Source organism: Schistocerca cancellata, chromosome 9, assembly GCF_023864275.1.
Source record: "Schistocerca cancellata isolate TAMUIC-IGC-003103 chromosome 9, iqSchCanc2.1, whole genome shotgun sequence".
Classification (NCBI taxonomy): Eukaryota; Metazoa; Arthropoda; class Insecta; order Orthoptera; family Acrididae; genus Schistocerca; species Schistocerca cancellata.
In genome coordinates, this window is record NC_064634.1 from 308774698 (window position 1) to 308797804 (window position 23107).

The window sequence follows — 23107 nt, forward strand, 5'->3', positions numbered from 1 at the left end:
GCTGTTGAGGTGAAACAGTCGTTAGCGGACAAACTCTGGGGAATCTGCCAAACCTTATGGATCTGTAACGATTTACTAAATTTTGATTTTGCGTTTCGTCATAATTGGCTGCTTGGCCAACACACAGGCTTCGCTGAATTTTATTTCTTTTCCGCAGTCATAGTGATGTTCTGGCACTTCGGATTTGTTGTGCTGCCCCAGACGAATATAACGCTCGTGCTCCCGAATGCGCGTTGCTATTGGCCTACCAGACTTGCCGAGGTATGCCTCTCCACATTCGCATTCCACCTTGTAAACGCCTGCGGTGTGCAATGCATCCACCTTGTCCTTGGTGGAGCCTAGCACGTCCGGGGTTCTACGACCACTATAGAGCACGAGCGTTATACTCGTTTGGGGCAGCACAACTAATCCGCAGTGGCAGAACATCACCATGACTGCGGAAAAGAAATAAAATTCAGCGAAGCCTGTGTGTTGGCCAAGCAGCCAATTATGACGAAACACAAAATCAGAGAGGCCATCAAAATATTTAAACACCCTAACAACATGAACAGGGAGGATGGACTCAGGCTTGCCCCATCTTGGCTGCCAGCAATCAGAGCCCAACAGACCGCACTGTCAACACGAGGCACGAGCACTACCGGCGAGTAACTGCCGCCGCGCGGCCGACGTCCAGCAGTGGTAAACAGCAACAAACTTCTCATTCGACGGTGACCACCAATCATGCACAACACAAGAGCCAACGGACAACAGAGGTCACGTTCTCCCTCCACCGAAATAACCTATTAAAATAAAGTTCCCTCTCCTTCTTCCTTAAGTGACCAATAAACGAACTACCTTTTTAAAATTATGACGTAACGGCATGCGCAGCGTACACTAACAACAAAATATAAAGGACACTGCATAGCTAGAACGCACCATTAGACCCAGAAGAAGGCCTCTGCAATCGTGGCCGAAACGTTGGCTTTTCTATAGCAGCAGTGGTTTTTACATTATGACGCGGTACCAAACCCAGAAAACTTTTATGTCGATGGTGACTGGTTCACCCAGGTTTTTTGTACGTGGTCAGCCAGTGACGTTTCCCTGTGCTTTTCTTTTAACTCTGCTGCCGGCTGGTGTGGCCGAGCGGTTCTAGGCGCTTCAATCTGGAACCGCGCTACCGCTACGGTTGCAGGTTCGAATCCTGCCTCGGGCATGGATGTGTGTGATGTCCTTAGGTTAGTTAGGTTTAAGTAGTTCTAAGTATAGGGGATTGATGATTTCAGATGTTAAGTCCCATAGTGCTCAGAGCTATTTGAACCATTTTACTCTCCTATGTTTTTTCTCTCTGGCTCACCCAAGTTTTTTGTACGTGGTCAGCCAGTGACATTTCCCTGTGCATCTCATCATTGCGATTTGATTTTTAACGTGGGTAACTTCCGAAAAACTGGGACTTCGTAACTGTCCATTTACATTATGGAAATAGAACAATTATAAACAGGAAGATGCGTCTGTGCTGACGTGAAACCTGTAGTTAGTAATAAAGCACCTTCATACAGTAGAGGATTAAGTTAAGTGCCGACGCCGGGTTTCACTCTCTCCCTTCTCTCATCATCCTGCAACAGAATCATAACATTCCGCTATACACTGATAAACCAAAACATTATGACCACCGCCCACTGCGACGTTGGATGCCTCATGACGGCGTTGCGGGCAGGTGACGCGGTAACAAAAGTATGTAGGCGAAGCAGAGCCTGGCGAAGATATGGGCTACACGTGGGGAAATCCATTGATTGAAATAAGCGGCTTTGACAAAGGCAGATTATTACTACACAGCACCCGTGATCTAGTATCTCGAATTTTTACGTGGTACTGTCGTGAGCATCTACGGAATGAAGTAGAAGGCCAATGAAACTACCACTAAGCGCTAAGAGGTTAGATCTCCAAGAATCTTCACAGAACGTGGGATTCGGAGGTTTGTGTGCTCTGTAAAGTAGGATAGATGGTAATCTATGGCATCTCTGCCGGAAGAGCACAATGTTGAGGCATGCACATGTCGCTGAACATGAAACTCAGAAGCAGACTCCTGTCGTGTTGACACATCGATTTCGACAATTACAACTGCAGTGGGCAAGGGACTACGAGGATTCGACCGTGGATCATTGGAAAAATGTTGCCTCTTCGGATGAATGATGCTTCCTGCTAATCTGTTTCGATGGCCGTCTCCGCAAATGCCGTCATCGAGGTGAACGACGGTTCGAAATGTCCAGCGTGTAGTGAGCACTGGCTGGTGGGACCTGTAATATGCCACGGAAAACATTCTCCTGTGCTTGCATGGGCCGTGTGGTACTTATGGAAGACATGCTGACAGCTGCGAACCACCTGCTTCCCTTCTTTGCTTGATGTTTCCCCCGACGATGATGTCACCTTTCAGCCGTATAATTGTCAATGTCTTGCAGCCAGAATCGTCCTACAGTGGTTTGAAGAGCACGACAGTGGAATCACGGTGATGTCTTGGTGACCATATTCGCCTGATGTAATTCCTGTAAAATCCGTCTGCGTCGCAATCGGGCGCTATCACCGCGTACACAAATTGTAGGATCCATGGTACGCAGGATCGGTGCTGAATTGCGTCCCAAAGATAGACCAACACGCTGTTGAGCAGGAGATCATAATGTTTCGGCTCTGATGAAAGATAGTAAAAATGACGTATTTTCTCTCAAAACGTCCCTGCTGCTTTTCGATGAAGCCACGGTAGTAGGGACAATGTTACAAGTAAACAATTTTCTAGGACTTTTTTAAAAATTTTTACCTTTTTTGGAAATTAGGAAACAAACAAGTACTCCAACCTTTCGTAGAAAAAAGTCTCAAATAAGTTTAATCTCAAGTTGATTCCTAATGTACTCCCATTTGTCAACTACCTCAAGTGTAATACTAGTCGCGACTGTTTTCTGCGTGTGTGTGACAGAGAGAGAGAGAGAGAGAGAGAGAGAGAGAGAGAGAGAGACCAACCTGAAGCCGGACCACGCGAAGGCTCCGAGCCCGACAGCGAGTGTGAGGAAGACGGTGGAGCCCACCGGGGTGAGCACGTTGGTGGCGGCCAGCATGAACACGGTCTGCGCCACGAACGCGCCGCAGTTGAACACCTTGCGCACCTGCGGGCACAGCGGCGGGCAGCAGTTCAGCCAGCTGGACAAACACTCGCTATAACGTGAAGTTGACGGCTGGAAAGCGTCCCATAGCACAGCGACTGCTGCACACTAAGTCAAAACAGAGCACTGATACAGCAAGAGAGATGCTGGACGAAACCCGTTTCGCAGTCTCGTCGTACGTAACGGCTGTCGGCGTCACCAAAGTCAATGTCTTACGCACTTGCGGACGAGACGGGCACAGAACGTGAGGACAGCAAAGCAAAACCAACAAAGCCGAATTTCTTTTTCAAGTGTTCGTTTAGTATATTTTAACTAAATTTCAGTCTTGATCACAACATTTATGTCTCAATAACATAGGTGACCGGTTTCGGTTATATTTATATAACCATCTTCAGACCCATGGCTTCGTTGGAGGGTGGTAATCGGAGCTCTCCTCAGCTGCTACGAAGTCAACTGATCATTTGACTTCGTAGCAGCTGAGGAGAGCTCCGATTACCATCCTCCAACGAAGCCATGGGTCTGAAGATGGTTATATAAATATAACCGAAACCGGTCACCTATGTTATTGAGACATAAGTGTGGTGATCAACACTGAAATTTAGTTAAAATATAATACTCTATTGATCACTGTCCAAAAATGTTTACCAAAATTGTTCGTTTGGTAACGAATATACAGAAATACTGCTCGAGTTTAATTCTCACACCACTAATAAGATGGCTCATTTACAAACAGCTATAATAGATGTACTTAAACAAGGCTCCAGGGCCCGCTGGAATCACTGTCAAATTTTAGATAGAATTTTTGGCTGAGAACGCTCCCATTTTAACATTAATATAGCGTAGATCCCTTCAATAAAAGAAAACGGTACCCAGAAACTGGGCCCGTCTGCAAGCATGCTGTAAACAAATAAAATAAATTTCCTCTATGAATCGACCATCATTGTGAATATATCGTGATCAAAACCGTTTAGACCGCTTAATGTACACTGAGGCGACAAAATTCATGGGTTATCGACATGCACATACACAAATAGCGGTGGCGTCGCGTACACATGGTATAAAAGGGCAGTGTGTTTATCGAGCTGTCATCTGTACTGAGGTGATTCAAGTGAAAAAATTTCCGAAATGATTATGACTGCAAGACTAGAATTAACAGACTTCGAACGCGGAATAGCAGTTACAGCTAGACGCGTGGCACATTCCATTTACGAAATCGTTAAGGACTTCAATATTCGGAGGTCCATAGTGTCAAAGGGTGCCGAGAATACCAAATTTTTGTCCACCACGGACAACGCAATGGCGAATGACCACTTAACGACCGAGAGCAGCGGCGTCTCCGAAGATTTGTCAGTGCTAACAGACCAGCAATTCTGCTAGAAATATCCCTTAGGATAGTGAGGAGATACTTAGTGTTACTGTGCTATGGCAGGCGACGACCGACGCGAATGCCTTTCCTAACAGCACGGTATCACTTCCGGCGTCTCTCTTGGGATTATGATAATATCAGTTAGACCCTAGACGACTGGAAAACCGTGACCTGGCCAGGTGAATCCCGATTTCAGTTATTAAGAGCTGATGGTAGGGTTCGAGCGTGGCGCAGAACCCACGAAGCCATGGACCTAAGTTGTCAACAGAGCGATGTGCAAGCTTGTACTGGCTCCATAATGCTGTGGGATGTGTTTACATAGAATGGACTGGTTTGTCTGGATGTTCGGCTACTTCGATTTGCAGCCATTCACAAACTTCATGTTGCCAAACAACGATAGAATTTGTATGGTGACATTCTGGACAACGCGAACGAATGATTTGGCCACCTAGATCGTCAATCGCATCGAACATTTATGAGACATAATCTGGAGTCAGTTCGTGCACAAAGTCATCCAACGGCAACACATTCCCAGTTATAGAGCGCTATAGATGCAGCAAGGCTCAATACCTCTGCAGGGGATGTGCTGAATCCATGCACGTCGCGTTGCTGCACTACTCCGGGCAAAAGGAGTTCCGACACCATACTGAGAGATATCCGATGACTTTTGCCACCTCTGTGTATTGTGAATAAAAACGTCTCAATTTTTTTATGCTTATCTTTATTTATAATACAGTTTTAGCTACTGCCGTCATCAGATGTGTTATTAAGTTTGAAGATATATTAGTTCCTTTAAACTTAATGTTGCTGTATTGTTAACTACATGTTTGCAGCCTTCACGATGTCCTTAGAGCAGGGCTGAGTCGTCCAGGGAGAAGGCGGGGGGGGGGGGGGGGAATCAGCACGGTCGAACTTTGTCCTGTTGGTCCTTCCACTGCGAACTGTCCATTTTGAGAGCGAAATATATGGGTATCAACGGCGCAAGAGAAGGGTGGATTCATTGAAGTCCTTTATACCACCTCCTGGGTGCTTTTCGTGAGCGGCGGTACTTCTGAAACGTTTCCCCTCGGCTGCCCGTAAGGAAATCGCTTCATTTCAACGCTGGGAGTCGCGATTCTGATCTCTAACGCACAGGCGTCAAGAAAGGGTGAAATGTGTGTAAGAGGGTGTGTGTTGACCTTCCCATCGAGTTACACGTCCACACGATGGGCCGAATTTTGCAGAAATTTGGTGCCTTTTCCTCGCATGTGAAGACACCTTGCTGTTTGAAGAGCCGCCGAGCCGAGGGTGATGTCAGAGTGCATCATGTACTTTCACCATCACAGAGAAAGGTTATAGGCATATTTGACCCATATTTCAAACTTATGTCCCCCTGCGAGTCCGGGGGTTAGAAGAATAGGCCCAAGGTATTCCTGCCTGTCGTGAGAGGCGACTAAAAGGACTCTCAAACGTTTCGGCCTTTACGTGATATTCCCCTGTAGGGTTTGACCTCCATTTTTCCAAATGTTCACGAAGAGCGATCCCATTGGAGATGGGCCACATACATGGTGTATCATGTCCGTCATGCACTGAGACCTTCAGTATTCTTTGCAGTTCTGCTCATTCTCCATCTTTTGGGTGAGAAAACCTTCCTGGGTGCGTTTTCCTCCATCCACAACGCAGTGTCGTCTTCTGCGCCAACATTACGATGGACTTCTTTGCACCTCATATCCTTCACAGTAGCCAGTCCGATGTGGTGGGGCCGCCATGTACCCAGTCGGATGGCCCCCTGACTACACAGGAATTGCTCTGCTTATGCTTCCACCATTAACTCACCACATATGCCAAGGAGTAGTTGCCCGTCACCCTAGGACATCAGGATTCCCGGCAATGGCCATCCTGCCAGGTGACCTTTGCTGTGGCTGGGTGGCGCCCGTTCGGGAGGTCCCCTGGTCGGAGTGGATGGCATCAGAGCGGATAATATGCCATGAAGCGTACTATGTCGCCTCTTCCTGGTGACATAAAGCCAGCAGTCTCTAAGCGATCGAGATCTAACTACAATGCAAAGAAGTATGACCCCAAATCCTTCGCCGGCCGGTGTGGCCGTGCGGTTAAAGGCGCTTCAGTCTGGAACCGCGTGACCGCTAGGGTCGCAGGTTCGAATCCTGCCTCGGGCATGGATGTGTGTGGTGTCCTTAGGTTAGTTAGGTTTAATTAGTTCTAAGTTCTAGGCGACTGATGACCTCAGAAGTTAAGTCGTATAGTGCTCAGAGCCATTTGAACCATTTGAACCAAATCCTTCCCTTCCCCGGCCATGCCATGGGAGGAACGCCAGGCGAAGGATGGCAGCAAATGTTATTCGCCCCAGTGCCTAGTATGTACGAGAGCTGATGGGGCATCCTTCATGGCGATGAAGCCTCAGTTTTTCGTGGAGTATTTAGAGGACTAGTTTGGGATGTGGAGGTGACCCTGAGGCGTAAACTGCCTCCTTGAGGGTTCATGCCTTCCCAGCCTCATGGTCACGTCATCCTCCAGTGGAACTGTGGCGGTTTTTTCCACCGCTTTGCTGAGCTACAGCAACTGTTATGCTGTATGCCTGTTTTCTGCATTGCCCTCCTGTAAACCTGGTTCCCGGCAATGCGGACCTCTGCCTTCCACAGATATAGGGGATATTACAAAGACTGCAATGACTATATAATAAAGTGTCAGGTGGAGTTAGCATTTATGCCCTGAACTCAATATGTAGTGAAACTGTGCCCCTTCAAACCCCTCTTGAAGCTGTGGCTGTCAGGAAAAGGATGATGCAGGAAATAACTTTCTGCAACGTATATCTTCCTCCAGATGGCGCAGTACTCCTGAAAGTATTGGCTGCACTGAATCATCAACTCCCTAAACCTTTCCTACTTTTGGGAGATTGTAACTCCCATAACCCCTTGTGGGGAGGGACCGTGCATACTGCTTGAGGTAGAGACGTCCAAAATTTACTGTCACAACTCGAGCTCTGTCTCTTAAATACTGGGGACGCCATATATTTCAGTGTGGCTTATAGAACTGGCTCGGCCATTGATTTATCATTTTGCAGCCCAGGACTTCTCCCACCTGTCCACTGGAGAGTCGACGATGACTTCTGTGGTATTGACCAGTTTTTCATCTTACTGTCACCCCCCCCCCCCCTCCCCCACCGGTGCTATTCCCCCAGACGTCTACCCAGATGGACTTTAAACAAGGCGGACTGGGAAGCTTTTACCTCTCCTGTCACCGTTGAAACTCTCCCACATGGTACCATCGATGTTCTGGTTGGGTGGATAACTAGAACTATCGTTTCTGCCGCAGAAAATGTGATTCCATGTGTTTTAGGACGCCCCCAGCGAAATACAGTACCTTAGTGGACGCTGGAAATTGCTGAGGTAATTAACAGCTTAAAAAAGACGGTAACAGGGGTTTTGGGAGAGGTACATCTCAACCACTGGGTGCCATACGTCACCTTCCTATGTCTCGACGAAGATCAGTCCCCAACAGGTGTCCCTGGCGTTAACATAAATGGTGTGTTACCTACCGACGCAAACACGATTGTCGAGTACTTTGTTGAGCACTACGCTCAATCCTCTGAGTCGGAGAATCACCCCCAGCCTTTCTTACTCTCAAGCGGCGGCTGGAAGGGAAGGTCCTCAGGTATGGCCCCAGTGGAAAACAGTGCATTGGTAGTCGCAGGAAGTCACCACCTCATCAAACTACGGAAGCAGAGTGTTGGGAATGATACGTCTCCACTATTGGGACCAAGCTCAGTCCCTTTTATGGGTATCAGACCCCTGCAGGTATATCTGGAATTTCCACACGTGGTGCTGTATATACCGACATACACGCAATCACAGAACGTTTATCTGTGCAGTATGCTCGAATCTCTTCGTCTTGAGTTGTTACCACCCAACCTTTCGCACACTAAAATAGTGGCTGGAATGACAACACCTACCTTTTACCACAATCCACCCTGAGCCATATAGTGAGAGGGAATTTATCAGTGTCCTTACACATCGTCTCGACACAACCCCTAGGTCAGACAGCATCCATCACCAAATGATTAAACATTATTCTGTGGATTACCAGCTTGAGTCTTGGGCCCTTCTGGATCCATCCCAGGGAGGTTTTCGCCACCAGTAACAACTTCGTATACCCAGAGTTTGCCATCCGAACGGCCTTTTCGCCGACATCATCTTATTTCTGTCTTCTTTGACCTGACGAAAGCCTATCACATCACTTGACAACTTCACATCCTCGGTATGTTACACGAGTGAGGTCTCCAGGGCACGCTCCCAATTTTTATACAGAACTTTTTATCACTCCTTACTAGTTCAGAATTCGAGTCGGTGGTACACACAGTCCCCCTCCCCCCCCCCCCCCCCCGGCATATACAAGAAAATGGGGTTCCACTCGGCTCTGTGTTGAGCGTCTCTCTCCTTTTAGTGGCCACTAATGGTCTCGCAGCAGCTGTGGGATCCTCAGTATCACCCTTAGTATATGCTGATGATTTCTGGATTTCCTTTTACTCTACACCGTTGCAGATGTTCAAAGCCGTTGTACAGTCCCGTCTTGAGTATGGGAGCCTGGCATAGGGTTCATCATTGCCCACAGTGTTACATATGCTGCATCCTATGCACCACTGTGGAGTTCGACTTGGGACGGGGGCTTTCCAAACAAGCGCTGTGAACCGCCTACTCGTCGAACCTGGTATTCCTTCAGTGGGGCCCATGTGACAACAACTGCTTGCCAGTTATACCGAACACATTTGCAGCTTTCCTAGACATCAGAATCATGGTCTCCTTTTCCCTAACACGACAATCCATCTCCAGCAACGGCGGCGCAGATCGGGGATTACAACTGCAGTTTACGTTCGGTCCTTTTCCCTCTACCACCTCTTCTTCAGCTTGACTCACGTACACCTGCATGACGTATAATTCGACAACGGCTTCATCTGGACCTATCATTACTCCCAAAAGACTCAGTTCATCCTGAGTCACTCCGCCGCCTATTTCTCTCTATTTTTCAAGTGTTCTTGGTATCAGAGGAAGTTTACACAGGTGCCTCGCTTGTTGATGGTCACGTTGGGTTCGCTTATGCTCACGCTGAACAAACTGAACACCTCTCCTTGACAGACGGCTGCAATGTTTTCACTGCAGAGTTGGTAGCCATCTCTCGCGCCCTTGGGCATATCTGTTCCTGCGCCAGAGTGTACTTCCTCATTTGTAGAGACTCCTTGAGCACCTTACACGCTCTCGACCTATGCTATACTCGCCGTCCTCTGGCAACGGCCATCCAAGAGTGATTTTATGTTCTCGAACAACGTGTACGGTTAGCAGTCTTCGTATGGACTTTGGGACACGTCGGAATCCAGTGAAATGAACTTGCTGACAGGCTAGCCAAAGAGGCCACTCATAAACCGAGTCTGGAGGTCGGCATTCCGGAATCTGACGTTGTGTCGGTTTTATGTAGCAAAGTTTTTGGGTTCTGGAATACAGAATGGTGATCCCTGACTTTGCCTAATGAGTCACATACCATAAAGGATACGCCGAATATGGGGAGGTCCTCGAAATGACTCCATCATCCTTCACGTTTGAAAGTGGTCCACATTTTGTTTGACTGTCCAAGTTTAGCCACCTTGAGACGGACTTTTAATTTCACTGAAGCGCTGCCTTCGATTTTACGTGACAATGCCTCAAGGGCTAATCCCGATTCAAGTTTTATCTGTGAAGAGGTTTTTTATCACCCTATTTAAAAGTAGGCGCCTTAGTCTCATCTTTCAGGCCCTCACCCTCCCTACATTTTAACTCTTCCTCGCTCCGTCTGGTACTGTCTATTCGACTTAGTGTTCTCTTTTCACGATCTGTATTTCTCTTGCTTTGGGTTTTTAGGCTGGAGATTTTAGTGTGTTGTAGAGTGGCTGGCTCGTCCTTTTTTATCCTTGCGATAAGCCAGTGCAGGCCATCTGCTATATAGTTTCAACATCTTCTACCGCTTTTCCCTTTTACTTAGTGTTTTCACTTTTGGCTTGATGCTTTCACTTTCTGCTTCGATATGGTTACACATTTAGTTTCACGCATTTTGTTCCTTCCCCGGATATCAGGTAATAGGAGTCTTTTGGGGTATGGTTTTAATCAGAGACCTGCGTGACTGTGGGAAAATGACTGATAAACCTGCAGTTTAGCCCTTTTAATGTACAAACCAAATAACCAATCGACCAACCATCTTCAAAGTGTAATGTTGTTGATAAATAGTTCTTTAACAGCGTGTGTTTCCTGTTATACAGAAAAAGCTGAATCTGTTCCCAGTGGCCATTCTGTTACCGAGATCGATAAACAGAAAAAATAGTAAACTGATCAAAGCGAAGCCAGGTTATTTCTCCATTGCCGCACCATTTTCCAGATTATTAACAACTTACTAACGGATCTGTCTCCTCTCATGATATTCTGAATTTCAGTAGGGAAATCGTATTTGAGTGGATTAAAATTTTCCAATGAAATTTGAGTCCAAAACCGCGTATTAAAATCAGGATAATTTGTGAAATGTTTCAAAGAAGACATATTAGCACACAAGTGACTCACTCATCTTTGTCTAGATTGTCTTCGGTCGTACTTAAAATCAGGATTTATGAAGAGTTCATATGACATGACTCTTGAAGGATAGATTGATGGTTATTACACAGATCAGAAACTACTCGTGTTCTTGAAGATTTTATTTTGTCATCTTGTCCCTGTGTGGCATCTTTACATATCTCACCAAAATGATTCTTTAACTATCAATGTTAATACTTACAGTGCTATTAGTTTCATCTTCTTGAAACAACAAAATTCTGATTAATATTGAATGGTATAATTTCCTCTTAACATTGTTAACAATTTTTACATCACTTTTGTTTTCAAGTGAATATTTAATTCCTTGCTCAACAGAATATATTCTTGAACTCGTGTGCAATATTATGCAGCATATTACGATATTATCATCATTATGTAGAGTTGACATTTTCTCCTAGATAGCTATTCTGAAACCGCAGAACAAAATAATTTTACATACGCATTCGGCATATTATAACATTAAAAAAATTACATATACCACGTAAATCGAAAAGTGGCGGAGAATCACTTAGATAAGGTGCGGAAGCCCTTATTTTGAACGACACAATCTCAACGGGAATGACGTCGCACACCTGCTACCGTGTGTGGTAGGCAACCCACAAGGCAGTAATGTTCAGCGATTGCACAGCTTGAAGGGGACTCCTCCACACCAGCTTGACTGATATCTGTATAGTGTAGATCGGTCATGCCTTTCATATTCATCTAGCCCGTCACTTCTTTCTTTTGAGCTATTATTTAAGTCAAGGGGCAAGTTTTTGTAGGTTTTTGACTGAGATGAAGAATTTTAAAGCTACAATTGAAATGTTTTTAGCAACAATAAAAACATTACGAAATCAAGAAAGGGAAGAGAGTACGAATGCAAGTACCTATACTTTATGAAATATTTTTGTCTCATTATATGTACAAAATACGAAATTCTTTTATCTTAGCAATGTGTGGAATTTGTTCCTTGACAATTTCCACCAGTATAGCAAAGTGCTGCAAATTGTGAGATCAAGTCTCCTCAGTTTGAGAACAGATTTGAATCTCGAAATGAACAGTAAAAATATCAACGCTATGTGTCTGGACAACAGCACACAGCCTGCAAGAACCCCATGTGGGTCTTGACGTTAGAACAGACCTGTCGTAAGATGAAACTAAAACGAGACTAACACGTTTCGGCCTTTATGTGATAGTTCCCTGTCGGGTTTGACCTCCATTCTTCTAAATTTTCCCGAAGACGGGGCCAGTTGGGGAAGGGCACATTACATGGTGTATCGTGTCCATCATGTACTGAGACCTCTAGCATCCTTCGTCGACGTGAATCTGCACTTCCGCTCATTCTCCATCTCTAGGGGGAGGTCACCCTCCTGGGTGCGTCTTCCTCCATCCACTGTGCAGTATCCTTTTCTGCACTGACGACGATAACGGACTTGTTTGCTTTTTTGCACCTGATATCCAGCACGGTAGCCATTCCGTTGTGGTGGGGCTGCCATGTACCCTGTTGGTTGCAGCTCGTGACCACACAGGGATCGCTTTGCTGATGCCTGCGCCGTTAACTCACCACGTATGACAAGGAGTAGATGCCCATCAGCCTTGGGCATAGGGACTCCTGGCAACGGCCATCCTGCCAGGCGGCCTATGCAGTGATGGCTGGCGCCAGTAGGGACGGTCCCTCGTCGGAGTGGGTGGCATCAGGGCGGATGAAGCGCAATGAAGCATTCTATGTCATTTCTTTCTGGTGGTCAAACATCAACAATAGTTAAGCATTCAAGGGCTCAATTTAATGAACAGAAATATGGCCCCTCCCTGGCCACGCCATGGGAGGAACGCCAGGCTAAGGGTGGCAGCGTATCTTATTCGCCCCGGTACCTTGGAAATAAGAGAACTGATGGGGAATCGTGTATGTCGATGAAGCCTCAGTTTTTTGTCGAGGATTTAGAGGACAAATTTGGGCAGGTAGAGGGATTGTCGAAATGCGATCAGGTTCGGTCTTAATAAAAACAGCATCCTCTGCCCAGTCACGAGCATTACTCTCCTGTGACAAGCTGGGGGATGTTGCTGTCACCATCACGCCCCATAAGAGTTTAAATATGGTCCAGGGTATTATCATCTTCAGGGACTTTCTTTTGCAGTGTGACGACGAGCAGCGCGCCAGCTTAGAGCATCGAGGTGTTCACTCCGTCCGGCGCATCCATCGGGGTCCGAGGGATAATCAGGCTGCAGCCGGTGCTTTCATCTTGGCCTTCAAGGGTGACACATTACCTGAGAAGCTCTAGATGATGGTCTAACTCTGTGTTGTCAAGCTATATACCCCTCCCCCAGTGTGGTGCTTTAAGTGCTGGGAGTTCGCGCATATGTCTTCCTGCTGTATGTCCAGTGTCACCTGCCGAGATTGTGGACGTCCATAACATCAAAATACTCTATGTGCCCCGCCTGCCATCTCTGTAAACTGCAGAGAGCACGATTCCCCTTACTTGCCAAACCGCAGGATTTTACAGAAATAAAGGAAAATCATGGAATACAAGACCCTGGACCGACTGACCTACACTGAGGGTAAGAGGAAATGTAAAAGGCTCCATCCCGTGCACATGACATCATCCTGTGGCACCGCTACAAGTAGTGTTCCAGCCCCATCCGTTCCGTCATTGACAGCTGGCCCTCAGGGTGCAAGACTACAACCGCCCCATTGATGATGGGGATCACTTCCATCCCTGTTACTCCTGCACCAACAACCAGAGACATCCATCCCCACTTCTCAGCTGGAGAAGGGTACGTCTCCAGTTCCTCTCGCTAGGAACAGCTCCCTTGGATCACTCCAAGTTCCTACCAGTGGCAAAGCAGACACTCGCCAGTAGCTGAAGCACCCACAGTTCGTCATAGGGCTTCACAGTCCTCCTAAGTCCCTGAGACAGAATCAGTGAAGCCCTCCCAGCAGAAAAAAACCTAAGGAGGAGAGGAACCAAAACAGGAAAAGACCCCAGAGAACCAACACATTGTGGTGGCACGCACGCACCCCCCCCCCCCTACCTACAGGCTTTGCGTCTGAGCATGAAGTGAATATTCTGGCGTCCTCTGAGGAACTAGATCTCTCTTGGCCCTCACACACAATCGATATTGATCGCAGAGGTCCTCAATCGGTGGCAGCAGGTGACCCTGAGGCGGAAAATACTTCACTGAATGTTGTATGCCTTCCGAGCCTCACGATCACGTTATCCTCCAGTGGAATTGCAGCGGGTTTTTCCACCACCTGGCTGAGCTACGGCAACTGTTACACTTTACACCTGCTTTCTGATTAGCCCTCCTGTAAACCGAGTTCCCGTGATGCGGATCCCTACCCTCTGCAATAATAAGGGATATTAGAGGAACAGTAGCGACTATAAGAGGTGGAGTATGCGTCTATGTCCTGAACTCAGTATGTAGTGAAACTGTATACGTTCAAACCCCTCTTGAAGCTGTGACTGTAAGGACTGAGGGTGATCCAGGAAATAACTTTCTACAATGTATATATTTCTCCAGATGGTGCAGTACCCCTCAATGTATTGACTGGATTGATCAACTCCCAAAATATTTCCTACTTTTGGGAGATTTTAACGCCCATAACCTCTTGTGGGGTGCCACCGTGTTCACTTTGCTGCCCAGGACAAGCTATCGACTAGTGCTACCCTCGTCATCCTTTGGTAGCGACCATCTAGGAGTCCATCTATGCCCTGGAACGGTCCGGTCGTTCAGTGGTGTTTGTCTGGGCCCCAGGTCACGTCGGAAACCCAGGCGACGAACTTGCCGACAGGATGGCGAAACATGCTACACAGAAATTGCTTATGGAGATCGGCATTCCAATATTCGCCGCAAGGATTCTCGGCTTTGGGAGACGGAATGGCATAATCTCAGTACGCACAACAAACTGCGTGCCATTAAGGAGACTGTGAGTGTGTGGAATTCCTGGATGAGGGCCTCTCGCAGGGACTCTGTGGTTCTCTGCCGGCTCCGCATTGGCCACGCTTGGGCGGCCCACGGCTGCCTCCTGCGCCGTGAAGACCCACCTCAGTGCCGGTCCGGCGCGCGGTTGACGGTGGCCCACATACTATTAAGCTGTCCTTCTTTGGCTGGCCTGCGTCGTAAACTTTGTTTACCGGACTCTTTACAGCTAATTTTAGCAGACAACGCCTTATTGGCTAATCTAGTTTTACGTATTAAGCGTGAAGGGGAGGAGGGGAGTATCCTTGTATATAAGTTTTAGTGCTTGTTGTTTGTCCCTCTGTTTTCTCTCCCCTACTGCTTTTAGGTTGGAAGAATTAACGTGTCGCTGAGTTGCTGGCTTATCCTTTGTTTTCTCGTGGTCGGCCAGCCAGTCATCTGCTCTCTTGTTCTTACCCTTGTACCTGTTTCTTAAGTCCCTCTGTGGTTTTATTGTCCAATTTTGTCCATTTTAGTGTTTGTTGCCCTACTGTCGTTCTTGTGGTTTTTTTTTCCCTTTCTTCCAGCTTTGTTTCGTATGTCTCGTTTCTTTTACTCCCCTCTTGTGGAATTATTTTCATCGGAACGAGGGACTGACGACCTGGAAGTTTGGTCCCTTGTCCCCCTCTTTTAAACCAACCAACCGACCAATCCGCGCCGCCACCTCAGCTGATAGAGATCTACGTCTATATCCGTACTGCGCAAACCACTATGGAACGCTTAGCAGAGGGCACTTCCCAAGCGCCAGTTGTCGTGGCTTGGCATCTTCCAGTTGCATTCACGCATGAAATACCAGAGCGGTAAGAATCATTGTCTAACTAGCTGTGTGTGCGAAGTAAACAACGTAACGGTCGTATTAACTCCGAAATACATGCACCTTTTTTATCCTCTTTAAGCAGTGACACATGGATGAAGCATTATAATTGTTTGTTGAATGGTGGATTAAAATCTACAAATAGGGCTTTATCACGTTAGTAATTATTCTTTAAAATCTTTTGCTTGTACGTTTCCGAGCCGCCTCGCAGTATTTCAGCCCAAGGGATTATGTGCCTGGAGGGAAGAAGCGTGAGCGGTGGAGGCGGCGTAACAATTTCCCGGACATCAAAGAACACACAGAAGCTGTCGCCGAGCTAAAGAAAGCTTCGCTAATAATTTACTAACAACAGTCTTTGCATTGTATCCATTCCTGACCAATGTGGACATTTACATACGCCAGACCAGGACAACAGACACTAAATTTAATTTCGATTCAATTTAACTTGAAGAAAGATATAAATATCTTACGAGGCTCTGTGAATGCAAATGTGGTTTTCAAAATATACGTTCAAGTCTTTTTTTTTTTAAGAAGTTCATCGTTTTTCTGGATATATTTATAAGGTATGAATGAAAGTGTGATGACCATTATGTAAATTTGCATATTTGCAGGGCAACTTTTCATTTAACTAATATCAGTTTCAAGGGAGAGATAATTATTCTTTTACTGTGATGGATTACTCTTTGCAATATTATACGTCCGGAACAGTGCAACTTTGATTACTGAAGGAAGTAGGTCAGATGCATATTTACGGCTCCAGTGACGCTTTATGTAGTGGCCATAAACGGACTTTTACGTTAGGCACCTTTTTATGGACGATCAACCGGAGCCCGATTAGCAGAAGTGATATTATATGAGAAGTAACTTGAGGTTGGACATCCAGCAGTTACACACAGTCATTCAGGCCATAAAGAACAAGAACCGACGCACTATCCTATCCTGTCCCTAAGGGAGCGATACACAGTATGCTGCAGACACTTCCTAGATTCCTCACTTGAAGGTGGTTTTGGACATTTCGTGAGTAGGTTTTCTCGAGATAGTTTGCGACTGTCTCCAAGCGCCTGCCATCTCAAGCAGGTCTACACTGTGCGGATACCAGCACATGAGTAGTGTTATAGCGTGGATCCCATGAATATTTTGTAAGCAATGTCCTTAGTACAGTGTATTTTTCCAACACCCTAACAACGAACCGAAGTCTGCATCTACGCCTGTACCCCCCTCCCCCCCAAGCCACCTTATGGTGTGCAACATATGGTACAATGACTACCAATGCCACAACTTTTTTTCCTTGTTGGCAGCGGCGAATCATGTTTGGGAAGAACGAGCGTTGCTAAGAATCAGTGTGGGCTCGAAAATCTTTAATTTCGTCAGCAAGGTATTTTCCCGAGGAATACGCGGGAGGAAGTTATATGTTAGTTGATTCTTCTAAAGAAGGATACTCTTGGAAATTCAAGAGTTAATCACACCGTGGAGCATTAACGCGTCTCTTACGCGGTCTACCACTGTAGCTAGATGAGTATATCTGTGGCGCTTCCGTGCTTACTAAATGAACCAGTAACAAATCGCGCTCCTCTTCTTTGGATATTGTCTATCATCTAACTGATCTGATTTCGGAGTGAAGAACAATATTCAAGTATAGGTCGAAGAGGTTTTGTAAGTTACCTCTTCTACTTGTGGACTGCACTTCCTGAGGATTCTTCCGATGAATCTCAGTCTGGTGTCTGCCCTACCTGCGATTAGTTTTAAGTGGTTGTTCGACTTCACATCGCTCCCTACTCCCATGGTTATGACTGCTTCCAGCGCTTATTCGTCAATCACGTAATCATACAATAATGGGTCTTTGCACCCATATATTTATAACATGTCACATTTGTTTATGTTGAGAACCAATTGTCAATTGCAGCACCAATAGTCGATCCCCTACGGGTCTTCCTGCATTTCACTACAATTTTCTGGCGTTGCTACTTCTCTGTATACATCAGCACCGTCTGCGAAAAACCTCACGGAACTTCCGATGTGATCCACTGTGTCATGTACAGTGAAGCGCCAGATAAACTGGTATAGACATGCGAATTCAAATACAGAGATATGTGAACACGCAGAATACGGTGCTGTGGTCAGTAACGCCTATAGAGGACAAAAAGTGTTTGGCGCAGTTGTTAGATCGGTTACTGCTGCTACAATGGCAGGCTATCAAGATTTAAGTGAGTTTCAACGTAGTGTTACAGTCGGCGCACGAGCGATGGGACACAGAACCTACGAGGTAGCAATGAAGTGGGGATTTTCCCGTACGGCCATTTCACGAGTGTACTGTGAATATCAGGAATCAATTGAAACATTGAATCTCCTACATCGCTGCGGTTAGGAAAAGATCCTGCAAGAACAGGACCAACGACGACTGAAGATAATCGTTCAACGTGCCAGAAGTGCAACCCTTCCGCAAATTGCTGCAGATTTCAATTCTGGACCATCAATAAGTGTCAGCGTGCGAACCATTCAATGAAACATTATCTATATGGGCTTTTTGAGCCGTAGGCCCGCTCGTGTACCCTTGATGACTGCACGACACAAAGCTTTACGCTTCGCCTGGGTCCGTCAACACCGACATTGGACTATTGATGACTGGAAACATGTTGCCTGGTCGGACGAGTCTCGTTTCCGATTGTGTCGAGGGAATGGACGTGTACGGGTGTGGAGACAACCTCATGAATCCATGGACCCTGAACGTCAGCAGGGGCTGTTCAAGCTAGTGTGGGGCTTGTGCTGTTGGTGTGATCTGGGACCCCTGATACGTCTAGCTACGACTCTGACAGGTGACAGGTACGTAAGCATCCTGTCTGACCATCTGCATCCGCTCATGTCCATTGTGGATTCCGACAGACTTGGGCAATTCCAGGAGGACAATGCGATAACCCACACGTCCGGAATTGCTATAGAGTGGCTCTTCCGAGTTTAAACACTTCCACTGGCCACCAAACTAGCCAGGCATGAACATTATTGAGCATATTGTTGTGTAGTGGCACTTCTGCGTGCTCGCGAGGGCCCTACACGATATTAGGGAGATGTCCAGTTTCTTCGGCTCTTCAGTGTAGTAATACTCCTATAACACTTCCTTGGGGTCCACTCGAAGTTATTATTACGTCAGAAGAGTTCTGTCCATGACTTGCTATGTTCTGCTTCCTAGCAACTCTTCAATCTAGAGATATAGTTGGTCTGATATTCCATATGCTCATATTTTGTTCATTAGGCGGCAGCGCGGGACTGTGTGGATCGCCTTCCGAATGTCGAGGAACACAGCGGCAGCCTGGGCGTGATTTTTCTTTGCTTTCTGGGTCTTGTGGGCTAACGGAACGAGCTGCCTATAACGCGATCATTCTGTTCGGAATCTCTGTTGATTCCTACAGAGACCATTTTCGATCAGCGGATATGAGACAACACGCGAGCATAGAACGTGTTTCATAACTCTACGACTGACTGGGGGGTATAGACCTATGGTTTTGTGCGTGTGTTCGACGGTCCTGTTTTTCCTGTGACTGAGCACAAGTGATTATTCCATGTCATTAGAGATTCCTAAGATCAAGAAGTTTATACGAAATGACATTTAAAATGTGCCTTATTGATATTTTAGACAGAATATAATGAGCCTTTTTTTTTTCCTTTTGCGAGGCGTACAGTCTTACTTCACTGAAAATTTAAAGCGAGTTAGCAGTCTTTGCACCACTCGGCACCTCATCAAGACCTGCTTTTATATTTGTGCAGCTTTAATTATATACAAAAAGTTTGAGGTTACTATTAATATTGTCCGCCGGCTCCTTAATGTAAAAGATGAGGAACAAGGGTCCCAGCAAAGTTCACTGGGGCACGCCTGAAGTTGTGTCTAGCCCTGTCGAGGACTCCACATCCGAGACGATGCGCTGAGCTGAGAGCGTGACTTACGTACCATGGTGGTGGACAGGATCTGCCGGCGCATCAGCCAGTCGGCGAGGTGTCCCGAGAACTGCAGGATGATGGCCATCACCAGGTACGGCAGCGCCGACATGAAACCCGCCTCCTTCAGGTTGAAGTGCATCGCGTCTGCAGCAGACAAACGGAACCACTGGCTGAGAGTGCTTTGCTGCGGAATGCAGTGCACTGGTCACGTCAACTACTTTTTATTGATAAAGCTGTAAATATTTTTATTAACTTTAAAGTGGTAGCTAAAGATTTACTAACGTAGGTGTCAGGCCCCTGTAGAGACGTTCTTGAACTTCATGCTCCTAATGCATTTAGTGAGATTTAATTTCTCCCGTTTGTATGATCGGATCGCACTTTTAGCCTGGTCAGGCAGCGTTAATAATATTTTCTGTGATCAGTGGTGCACAGATTCAACGCATTTACAAAATTGACGTATGGCATGCTAGTACATAGAGAACATTAGCTTTAATAAGACGTAACATCTTTGTACACTTACATAAAAATCAAAATGGCTTGGATGGTCGCTTTCCCGACACTGCCTGTCGATAAATAAATAGACAGTACAGCAGCTTTTGCTAGTTTCTGATGCCTTTCTTTAAATACGCTGAGGCTGTGCAACATTGTTTACAGAAAATATTTTGTACACTGCCTACTCAGGCTAAAAGTGCAATTCTAAAAGTATCAATGAAGAAATTAAAGCTCACCAGGTGCTTAGAGACGATCCAGCTTAATATATATTTACTAAGTGATAAACAAAAGTCATCTAATTTACATTTATACAACAGACAGGCAAGAGATGTTTTACGGTGCTACCACCTTGAGTAAATAAACATCAGTACTTTATCGAACTCTTCCAAATTTTAGCAACTGCTTGTTATAACATAGTTCTTTTTTTATATTATCTCTCGAGTTATCCGAAATCTCAAACCTGATATCTGCTCTCCATACTTTGTTTCTGCTTTCTGGATGCTTAATTTACAAAGAGGTACTGTTAAAAACGTTGATCTTTAAATAATGTAGGCAACATCAACTTTTTTATTAACTTATCACTATATGAGCGAAATCTTATATATAATGCAAACACAACCCTATCAAATGAAAACTTTATTCCCTTCTCGAAGAAGTAATTTTATTCTGCTTCCCATTCTTCCAGTCTACGTTACTCCTGGAAAACCAGTAGAGGTAAGTACACATTTTCCCGACATTTCGTAGATTACCTATTTGTGATTCTCTGCCTTACAGTCTCATCAACAGGAATTTAGCAATTGTTCTTACAACAATTATTCACTTGAAGGATACGATGGAAGAAAGTGATAACCCTCAACAACACATTTTGCGTTACTGCGTGTTGTATTTTTGGCTACGGTACATTCAAAAACAAGAATATAAATGGAATAAGACCAGGCAGCTTATGTAGCAGACGATATTTTCTATCATTGCCCCTGGAACTACTTGTTACCAACACGTGGTGCAATCAAAAACACGACAGATAGCTTGACCAGACTAATCCTTACTAAATTGATGTTTAGCACTTTCTTCCGCTAATCCTTTCACTTCTCTTAAACTCCGTAGCGCAAGCACACCAGTTTTCTCTGCTGTTTGTTTGTATACTAGTCACAACACATTCAGTCTCGGATTATCGTGTCATTTGAAATTCCACTCTTCCGGTGCGCCGTCAGATCGAGCAGTGATCCTTTTCTTATGTACCAGCATTGTCACACACACCTTTCATGAACGTGGGCAGTTGCGTCAGCAGTGTGTAGAAACCCCAGTTCTCGCAGAAATGCGCCATCACGATCGACCACACAGGCATCGACGTCAGGAATTTCCCCCAAGGGTGCACGACTTTCTGTGAAAAGAAGAAAGGATTCGACAACAGTTTACAATATTATCCAGAGTGGCTCAGCCAAGTGACCAGTCCTTCAGAAAACATTAGCTATTTCTGAAACAGGATACGGAAGTGAATACGGTGACTTTTTAATGATATGTTAAGCAACGTAGCAGTTTTATGCGTCATTTCACAAGTAGAACACTGTTCACATTTGTTACAGACACCAAAACTGAATTTTTCCACCTAATTTCCTTCCACACTGACCTAAATCGTGAATCCGAATGGAAGATTGAGAACTTAGTTCCTTGTGGCGGTATTCTAGGATACATTCGTATATCGGATAAATGAAAAAGGCGTTCAGAAAGAATGACTGTAGTCAACGAGATATTACGTTTTAGTGTGAAGGGAATCACGGAGATAATCACCACGAGGTGATCAGAATATAGAAATCCTTACTGTCTTCGGATCTGCGTCAAATAAAATAGGCCGTCCTGGGTAGAGGAGCTGCTCAATCTACTTTACGACTGCAGTAGTGGGAAGTATGAATTAAAGAAGTTTGTGGGTTGAGTTCAGTTATGAACTACTGGTCTTAATGATGATAATGAAATTACTTTCTTTAACATAACGAAGATTGCAAGATTCGTATCTAAAAAAACTTGACTGATCCGGGAGATAGCAGAACCAACGCCAAACTTAGAAAATTTCTCGCTAATCTCGTTCTCAAACAGACACCCCCCCCCCTCGCCCCCGCCCCCTATAAACTGACCTGCTCTTGAAAAACATATGTATGTGTCCACCTCCTTGGAATAAAAAAAATGGTTCAAATGGCTCTGAGCACTATGGGACTTAACATCTATGGTCATCAGTCCCCTAGAACTTAGAACTATTTAAACCTAACTAACCTAAGGACAGCACACAACACCCAGCCATCACGAGGCAGAGAAAATCCCTGACCCCGCCGGGAATCGAACCCGGGAACCCGGGCGTGGGAAGCGATACCGCACGACCACGAGATGCGGGCCCTTGGAATAAAACCTCGATAACATTTCTCATTAAAACACATATGCGTAATGATGAGAATATGTTTTTTTCATTAACAATAATTCTGACGCAGTATTTAATGTTTATAAGTATTTTTCTCTTATTTATAATGATTTACAAAATGCCACCTGTCTTTGTAGATATATAGGTGCATATCATTTATAGTAGTCAAGATCTGATTTCTGTGCTCCAATATTTGATGACTTTCTGGAATGCAGATCACGGTCAGGGAGAGAGAGGGGGCGGGGAGGGGGGGGACAGACAGGCAGGGAGAAAGAGAGAGACAGAGAGAGAGATTTGCCTTTTACAAGCAAGTGCCGAGACATGCGTGGCACCAGCAGTACAGCAACTCGCGTATATAAAAGGAAGGAAGGAAGATTAGATTTTAACGTCCCGTGTGAGAGCGAGACCATTTAGACAGAGCACAAACTC

General features: G+C 45.6%; 1 protein-coding gene across 1 annotated transcript in view; it reads right to left on the reverse strand.

Moving 5' to 3' along the window:
* LOC126100293 (vesicular glutamate transporter 2-like) overlaps window positions 1-23107 on the reverse strand; it is a 266906-nt gene that overhangs the window by 12154 nt on the left and 231645 nt on the right. The window contains exons 7-9 of the mRNA XM_049910900.1: window positions 21529-21652; window positions 19790-19923; window positions 2989-3131 (exon numbers count right to left, since the gene is read on the reverse strand). Of these exons, the coding sequence (XP_049766857.1) occupies window positions 2989-3131; window positions 19790-19923; window positions 21529-21652 (401 nt within the window). The remainder of the gene's footprint in view (window positions 1-2988; window positions 3132-19789; window positions 19924-21528; window positions 21653-23107) is intronic.